This window comes from Sinocyclocheilus rhinocerous, unplaced genomic scaffold (genome assembly GCF_001515625.1).
Source record: "Sinocyclocheilus rhinocerous isolate Xijiao unplaced genomic scaffold, SAMN03320098_v1.1 scaffold1538, whole genome shotgun sequence".
NCBI lineage: Eukaryota > Metazoa > Chordata > Actinopteri > Cypriniformes > Cyprinidae > Sinocyclocheilus > Sinocyclocheilus rhinocerous.
In genome coordinates, this window is record NW_015661872.1 from 922,274 (window position 1) to 930,479 (window position 8,206).

Consider the following 8,206-nt stretch of genomic DNA (forward strand, 5'->3'; position numbering starts at 1 on the left):
TTGAAGTTTCCAGCCCCTTTATCAACTACAAACTCATGGCTATGGCTGCACATGACATGTAAGCTCTGTGTGTGTGTGTGTCTGTGTGTGTGTGTGTGTGTGTTTGTACTGCAGACTGCGCTACCAATTACGTTACAGCAAAAATAGCCAAGCTAAGATGAAGACTATCCTTTAGAGAAAGCCGCTAATGTGTTTACTTGCAGTATAGAATCATTTACAAGCTGCACATGCAAGTGTTTAACTTAATAAACACCTTTATTGCTGGCTAATTATAGGATGCCTTTCCAGGGTTAGTTTCCAGAATTTAATGTAGGCATCATCAGGGGAGGACAGCCAGAAACACTGTGTGTGTGGCGAGTCTTAAAGGAATAGTTCACCTAAAAATGAAAACCCATTTACTCACCCTCATGTTGTTCCAAAACTGCTTGACTTTCTATTATGTGAAAAAAAAAATCTCAAAATCTTTATAATCATTTTTCTGATTCATTCGACAAACATGAAACAAAACTTTACTATATTTTAAACCTCATTTAAAACCTTAAGACTGAATTGCAGACTGGTTTGTGACTGAGTCATTCGAAAAAAATGAAACAAAAGTGATGTACGTGCAAATCAGGCATCGCTAGTTCTGATTCTGGACAGTAGTGAATCTATTGCCTAACAGTTAATGTACTGTACTGTATGTATGTATGCATACAGTATGTATGTGTCCATTTCTCTGTACACCAGGTGGTAATGAGTACTTTTTCATATCAGTCAATCCACAATTTCTCAGATCCGTCAGCGGGAAGCTTGAACCTAATGGAAAAGTTTTTTACTCTGTCTGTCAAAACTGATCCAAATGGCATGCCTGCTACCCACCAGGCATGAATTATTTAGAGTGTCTGAATATGAGCTTGTTTTATTTCCAGGTATTCAGTTGCACATGTGAGTACATTAGCACAGTGTGTGCTAAAAGCAGTAATTGGTTATGTGGGAGAGTCAAACAGGGACAGAGACTGTGTTGAGGTTCTCATTGTACTGCTCTTGAGCACAAGACCGTACTCAGTCACACTTAAGTAGTCTGAAACTCTTTAGAGCATGAAACATTTGTGCTTAACCTCAGGAAGTGGTGCTTTTGTTTTATTCTTTACTAGGATACAAACACAAGATAGTAATGCTTGTAATTAAATACAGTATTTGTGTGTGTTTAGGGAGCAGGGTGGTGTAAAGAGGCGTGGATATAATTCTAATCTGACCTCCTTCTCTGAAATGGATGATAGTGAAGATGACCACACTAAAAATGACATCACCCAGAACAGCCTAAATGCATTGGACACCACTGAAACCACCCAGGTATCTCTGAAAGAAATGGATATGTTGTCTTAAACTATTATGTGATTGGTGCACCACCGTTTAAAAAAAAAACGTCTCCTGTGCTCATCAAGGCTACATTTATTTGAATAAAATACAAAAACAGTAATATTGTGATATATTCTTACAATTTAAACGAACTGTTTTCTATTGTAATATATTTTAAAATATAAATTATTCCTGTGGTAGCAAAACTGAATTTTCAGTGCCCATTACTGCAGACTTCAGTGTTTTTCAAAATCGTCAAAATCAAAATCATTGTCCTTTTAAAATCTTTTTAATATGCTGATTTTGTCCACACAAAACATTATTGGCATCAACACTAAAGACAGTTCTGCTGCTTTTTTAATATTTTAAGATATTTTGATGAACAGAAAGTTCAAAATAACAGCTTTTATTTGAAATCTAAATTTTGTACATTATAAACGTCTTTCACTTTTGATCAAATTAATGCATTCTTTCTGAATAAAAGTATGCATTTCTTTCAAATCTTACAAATCCAAACTGTCGAACGGTATTTTATGTCGTATGAATGGTGACTGCTCTCTCTGAACAGATGCAGTCGAGGGTTTGACTGTACTCCAGGGGTTGCGCTGTGTACTGTGTGGCAGTGTGTTTCAGTTTATGCCATCTGTACAAGCAGTGTGCATCAAAATGTTCTGCTCTCTGTAGTGCGACTGGTGGCCGGGAGGCCGAGTCAGGCTATGACATCCTCTAACACCGCTCTCTTTCCAGCTCCAATGTCATTCTGCCTGTCTCCCTAATCAAGAGAGCGCCTCTGGCAGATCCAGCATGAGAGAGATAGAGAATAAGAGAGAGAGAATGGTAAAACACGCGTGCCTCGTTGCATAAAAGGACAGGTCATGTCCTCAGAATGATATAAAAAGCAGCACAATTAGCCTGTCAGTCATTAGAGTGGATGTCTCACAAGGGGTTCAGCTTAGATCGGACTGAGACAGATAGCTTCCATGTAGTTTGTAAGATAAGTGGACGTGTGTGTATGTGCCTGTGGGATCTAGCTGGATTGATACACCCTTACAGGAATAGTTCACCCAAAAATACTTTTACTTACATTATTTACAGTGGCTCTGACCTTCTGTAGAACACAAAATTTGACTGACTATTTACAGTATACTGGCCTCTCTTTTCCATTTTTTTTTCATTAACACTTGTTAATTGAAATAAAGAACTTAAACTTATAAAAACCTACATGAAAATTAGAGATGTTTCCTTGGCAACTAGCTAAAATAAGTTCTAAGTCCTTACTTAATTACTTAAACTTATGGAAGCCCATTTCTGCCACGGAATTAAAAATAACAAAAGTAATTGCCACTTTTTATCTCACAATTCTGACTTTTTTCTCACAATTGCGAGTTTACATCTCGCAATTCTGACTTTTTTCTCAGAATTGCGTGATATAAACTCACAGTTGTGACTTATAAAGTCAGAATTGCGAGATATAAACATAATTGCTAGAAAAAGTCAGAATTGAGAAAAAAACTCACAATTCTGACTTTTTATCTCACAATTGTGAGTTTATATCTCTCATTTCTGACTTTTTTCTCAGACTTGCGTGATATAAACTCACAGTTGTGACTTATAAAGTCAGAATTGCTAGATATAAACATAATAGCTAGAAAAAGTCAGAATTGCGAGATACAAACTCTTCAATTCTGACTTTTTTCTCACAATTGCGATTTTATATCTCTCAATTCTGACTTTTTTCTCAGAATTGCGTAATATAAACTTGCAGTTATGAGTTATAATGTCAGAATTGTGAGTTATGTCAGAATTGCGGGATATAAACTCGCAATTGCAAGCTAGAAAGTACAATTTTCTTACAACTGCAAGTTTATTTCTCACAATTCTGACTTTATAACTCACAATTCTGTGTTATAAAGTCAGAATTGCAGGATATGAACTCGAAATTCTGAGAAAAAAGTCACACAATTGTTACTTTATATCATGCAATTCTGACTTTATAACTCGCAATTCCGATTTTGTATCTCACAATTCTGAGAAATAAAGTCTTGCGATTTTATGTCATGCAATTCTGAGAAAAAAGTAATTGCATAATTGCAAAATGTAAATAGTAATTGCATTATTGCAAAATGTAAACTCGCAATTGCGAGAAGAATAAGTCAGTATCGCAAAAAGAAGATATTTTGAAGAACATTGTCAACCAAAAATTGGAGCCCACTGACTTCCATTGTATGGACACAAATCACTGAGACATTTCTCAGAATATCTTCTTCTATGTTCCACAGAGAGAAGAAAGTCATACAGTTTTTTTTTTGGCTGAGGTCACCTGATCTATTTTAGACCTATATTGAGTTTCTGATAATGTTGTAAGCTGAATTAGGTATGAACAGGCGCTAGTTTACCACAGTAATGTGTGAAATGCACCCTAAGGTGTTTACTACCATATTAAAAAATTACATTTAAATTGCTGGACTGCTGGTTCTCTTCTCCCTATCCCACTCACTCCCCTCTGCTCTCCATTCTTTTCCTCCATTCCACTCTCCCCTTCTCCTCACCTCAGATCCGTGGTGAGTCACTGTCTATCTCTGAATCACTGGTGCTGTCGTTCGTTAGATGTGGCGTAGAGAGAGCCCCTAATTGTCCTCCACATTTAAATTGCACAGTCGGACGACTCCTCAGGCTTTAAAAGGCTTTCTAAATGACACGAGGTTGGGTTCAATCATGGGGAAAAAAGCACATTGGTGAAGTTTCGTAGGCCTTCAGCTGGATTGTTTCCATGGCATCACACCGGGTTACTTACAAGGTAAAAAAAAAACGCACATTCGAATAGTTTTACAAAAAGGTGTCTCAATTAGCGAATAAAGACTGACATGCTAATCAAACCCGTGTCCCCTAATCCTGTCACCATCCGAGTGCCCTTAATGTTTATGGCACTCGCTGTCCTGTGAGCAGTTAATTGAAGGAGAAAACCCTTTCTGGTGGGAGTCCAGATGTCAGATTAGCTTCTGGAAGCCAAACGGGCTCAGCGCATGCTGACTGAATGAATGTGGACGTCCTCCGTCTCCACTGCTTTCCTCTGCCCTCCTCTGCCATGTCTCTCCCAGCTCACCCTGTGCACTTTTTATCCCTCCATTTCCCCCCAGGTAACAGCAGAGGACAAGAAAAAGGACGACAGCATCGCCAACGGTGAGACGTGTCTCGTAAGCAATGCCGCAGCTCAGTCCGCACTGTCACTCAAACACATAGCGTATATGTGTAATGCTCATATTCGCCAGTTATATGTGTTATGTATTGCAGTTAGCAGTAATGTTTAGATTGAAAGCTGACCTGGAAACACCTCAAGCGAAATATTTTCATTCAAATAATCCATGCCATCATTTACAAGCTTTTTTTCAGTTGGATGATTGGGAAAGCATTACTCATTTTCAATTGAGTGCTTCTGGAACAATGTGCAATACAATGAAAGTGAAGTGAAAATAATGAATTTGTAAAGGCAGACGATAATTCACCTCACTTATCTCCCTCAAGTCATTGTTTAGCCATCAGAGCAGTGAGGCTAATAGCTGCTGTAATGATATGATAGCTGGCTGCCTTCACAATTGCACTTTCTCGTTTATCCCTCTCTTCCCCCATCCAATCCATCTTCTTTTCATCAGCACAAACACAGATGCAAACACACACACATAGACGCATGGCATCATCTCTATCTCTGTGATCATGATCATGTGCTCACCCCTCATCACGACAGGCCAATTATGTGCTTTCCCAGAGAGCCCAGTGTGTTGCTTAGTAACACCTGTGGATAAATAAATGAAGTGAATGGCTTTGCTACAGCATCTATATTATCATGGTCTAATACGTCAGCACAGCACGCTGAGTGTAATGAGTTCAAGCTGCAATGTATAACAGTATTTCTCAAAATTGGCATAATGAATTGAGTGACACCAATAAAAGAGCATTTATAAATTCAATACAGTGCCTGATTGGCTAAATGAGCTTTACTGATTGGTACCACTGAGTTAATCATGGTATCTTCATGAAAAGCTAATCTATCCTAGAAAACAATTTTATGCTGGTTTAGAATGTTTAATTTTTATTCTCAAAGTAGTTGCTTGCTTGAAGTGTAAAATTTTTACATTTGTCATGAAATGAAAAATTCACTATTTTCTATAGTAAATGTATGTTATTTGTCTTATTGTGGACAAATCATCTATGTATAAGTTGTAAGTCTGCCCCTATCCAATCAACAACAATGTATAGTACCAAGTCCCTGCCCTGGTTTCACTTGGACACACATCATAATACAGAAGAAAATATCTGTTGCTACTTCTGTTTCATTGCAACTTTAAATTTCAGTAGTTTCTTGATGTTGTAATATGGCCTTACTATTTCAGCACTGAAAAAGGCAAGGTCACTAATGTGTATCCCTACTAGCATTGCTTACTTGTTTTGTAATAGACTATTGTATAACATTTTTTTTTTCAATCTACAAGATATGGAAGAAGTGAAGTCAACTTCAGGGCCTGACAAAGAGACAGATGGAAAAGATAAGGAGAGGCTGCAGACAGCCAAAGAGTCCAGCGGTTCATTGCTTCTGTCCCAAGATGCATTAGCATCAGACAAACCCCCGCTGCTGGAGACCTGGGTGGACCTGCACAACTTCACTAAATGCTTCCAGTAAGGGTCAATCATCTTCAGCAACAGCCTAAGCCATATTATGCTAATCCTTTGCTATTTTGTCAAATGAACTCCTCATGCCCTTAAATTCCTATTAAGCTGCAGGCTACAATATGCTAATAATCATGTGTTTTGCAGGACGCTGTTGGTTTTTCACAAGCCAGATACTTATGCACATCAGTGTAAGACATCACACTTTAAGGTAGGGTTTTGAAGGAAAAGACAAACTTAATGTTAAATGTAATATAGTAATATTTTTACTAGTGTATACCGAAACTAATAAATATTATTCTTCTTTTTATATTTGGGGTTACATTTAATTATAATTACATCATTAAAGTAGGGACATCAACATCAGTTAAAAATTGTGCTGCTTAATAGGCTATATGTGATGCACTTTTTTTCAGAATTCACCAACAAATAGAAACTTCAAGAGAACAACATTTATTTGAAATGGAAATATTTTGGCATTATAAGTGTCTTTACAGTCACTTTTGATCAATTTAATGTGCCCTTGCTGGAAATCCCCCCCCCCAAACACAAACAGTTTGCTTAATGAATAAAAAAATAAATCTAATTTTAACAAATGCTTCCCTATTACTCTTAATTTTCCCCATGAGCTGTAGCTATGGTAACACCCTTGCTGACTGTATATATGACATTCAGAATGCATTATCATAAAAACACCTAATATAAGAATAATCTAAACCTGTTGTTGTGGCATTTGTAATGGTGGTTGGTATAATTATGGTATCTGTGGTGGGAGGGATGTGTTGTGTTAGGAAAGAACATGAAAGTGACTAAATTCTCTGTTAGAACTCCATCTCCTCTCGGCTGTCTGCTGCTGCATTGTCCAACGCTGTGGCCTCCACCCACTCCGTGTCCGCTCATGCTAGACAACCTGATTCCACTGCAATTGTTCACACACAGGTACACACACATACACACAAACACAAATGAGAGGTTTTTGATAACCATGCTGTTTTTGCTCTTCTCTCCCCATTTTGCTGTAATGCTGGTGAGCTGGACTTTTTTTTTCAAACCTTAACCACTGAGAACATGTGGTTTAATTTAATATTTGGTAATTACTGTGAGTGTGAGTTTATGTAATGTGTGTGTGTGTGTGTGTGTGTGTATTTTATTGTCTCCTGAGAATGCATACAAAACCGAAACGCATTAATAAGGTCTGTGCTGATGTCTGTTCCATTCCATTGTTCTTGCTTCTCTCAGTCTGCAGATGGAAAAGGTACTCACTTCCTGTTTGTAGATAGCCTGTTACCCACAGAAATTGCCATTGGATTCTCAGCTTTGGTGCACTGGGGAGAGAGTGTGGAAGAGAGTAAGGACAGATAGACATACTGTACACACTCAGTTTGTCTGTTCACAAGAACAAGGATCCTGTCTAAAGTGTGGGTCTGTTTTGTGTACAGAGAAGGAGTCATCAGCCAGGCCTGGTTCTCTAACAGCTAAGCCTTTCTCGTGGAAGAGCATAGTCTCTGAACTCCCTGTGGTGCAGATTCAAACTACTGCTAGTAAAGCTGTGTTGCTTTCTCTTCCTCCAGGGTAACTATATCACCGCAACTGACGAATTTTCAGCAGCCATTACTCTAGACTTCTGTGTCACATGATCCTTCCGAAATCATTCTAATATTATTTCTTATATGATTCTAATATAATTGCTTTGGAGTTCAAGTAACAGCATTTATTTAAAACAGAAGTGAAACTTAAAAAAAAAAAAAAAATCAATGAATAAATAAAAAATAATAAAAATAAATTACTACACTATTTTAGGTCAATATATGATAGACATTAGTAAGGGTAGCACCATATTTATTTTTTGACAGCAATGAAAACAAGGCTGTTAGTATTGGAAGTACAGCGTGTTCAATGGATTGTACTCTTGTTTAACAACATGCTAATTGTTCAGCTGACAAAACATTTTCCAAAAGACTTTTAGTAGACAAAAACTCCATTCCAGCTTTGAAAGTGATCTAAGTGATCTAGGACCTTCGCCATTGCAAATACAGCCTCATTTCCATCCATATAAAATATTATGTCAGATGTTCTTGCATCAGTTGGAGCTCAATGTGCTATTTGGAGCATTTTTAAATCATGCAGTGATTCATGTTAATATATTTTGCAATATAATATATTGATAAATATTATGGTATATATATATATATATATATATATA

General features: G+C 37.2%; 1 protein-coding gene across 1 annotated transcript in view; it reads left to right on the top strand.

Moving 5' to 3' along the window:
- The window catches only part of LOC107726608 (androglobin-like), a 36,836-nt gene that overhangs the window by 13,926 nt on the left and 14,704 nt on the right, over positions 1 to 8,206 (top strand). Inside the window, exons 11-18 of the mRNA XM_016536250.1 lie at positions 7 to 58; positions 1,194 to 1,335; positions 4,479 to 4,521; positions 5,829 to 6,012; positions 6,151 to 6,214; positions 6,829 to 6,942; positions 7,243 to 7,351; positions 7,443 to 7,575. Coding sequence (XP_016391736.1) covers positions 7 to 58; positions 1,194 to 1,335; positions 4,479 to 4,521; positions 5,829 to 6,012; positions 6,151 to 6,214; positions 6,829 to 6,942; positions 7,243 to 7,351; positions 7,443 to 7,575 — 841 coding nt within the window. The remainder of the gene's footprint in view (positions 1 to 6; positions 59 to 1,193; positions 1,336 to 4,478; positions 4,522 to 5,828; positions 6,013 to 6,150; positions 6,215 to 6,828; positions 6,943 to 7,242; positions 7,352 to 7,442; positions 7,576 to 8,206) is intronic.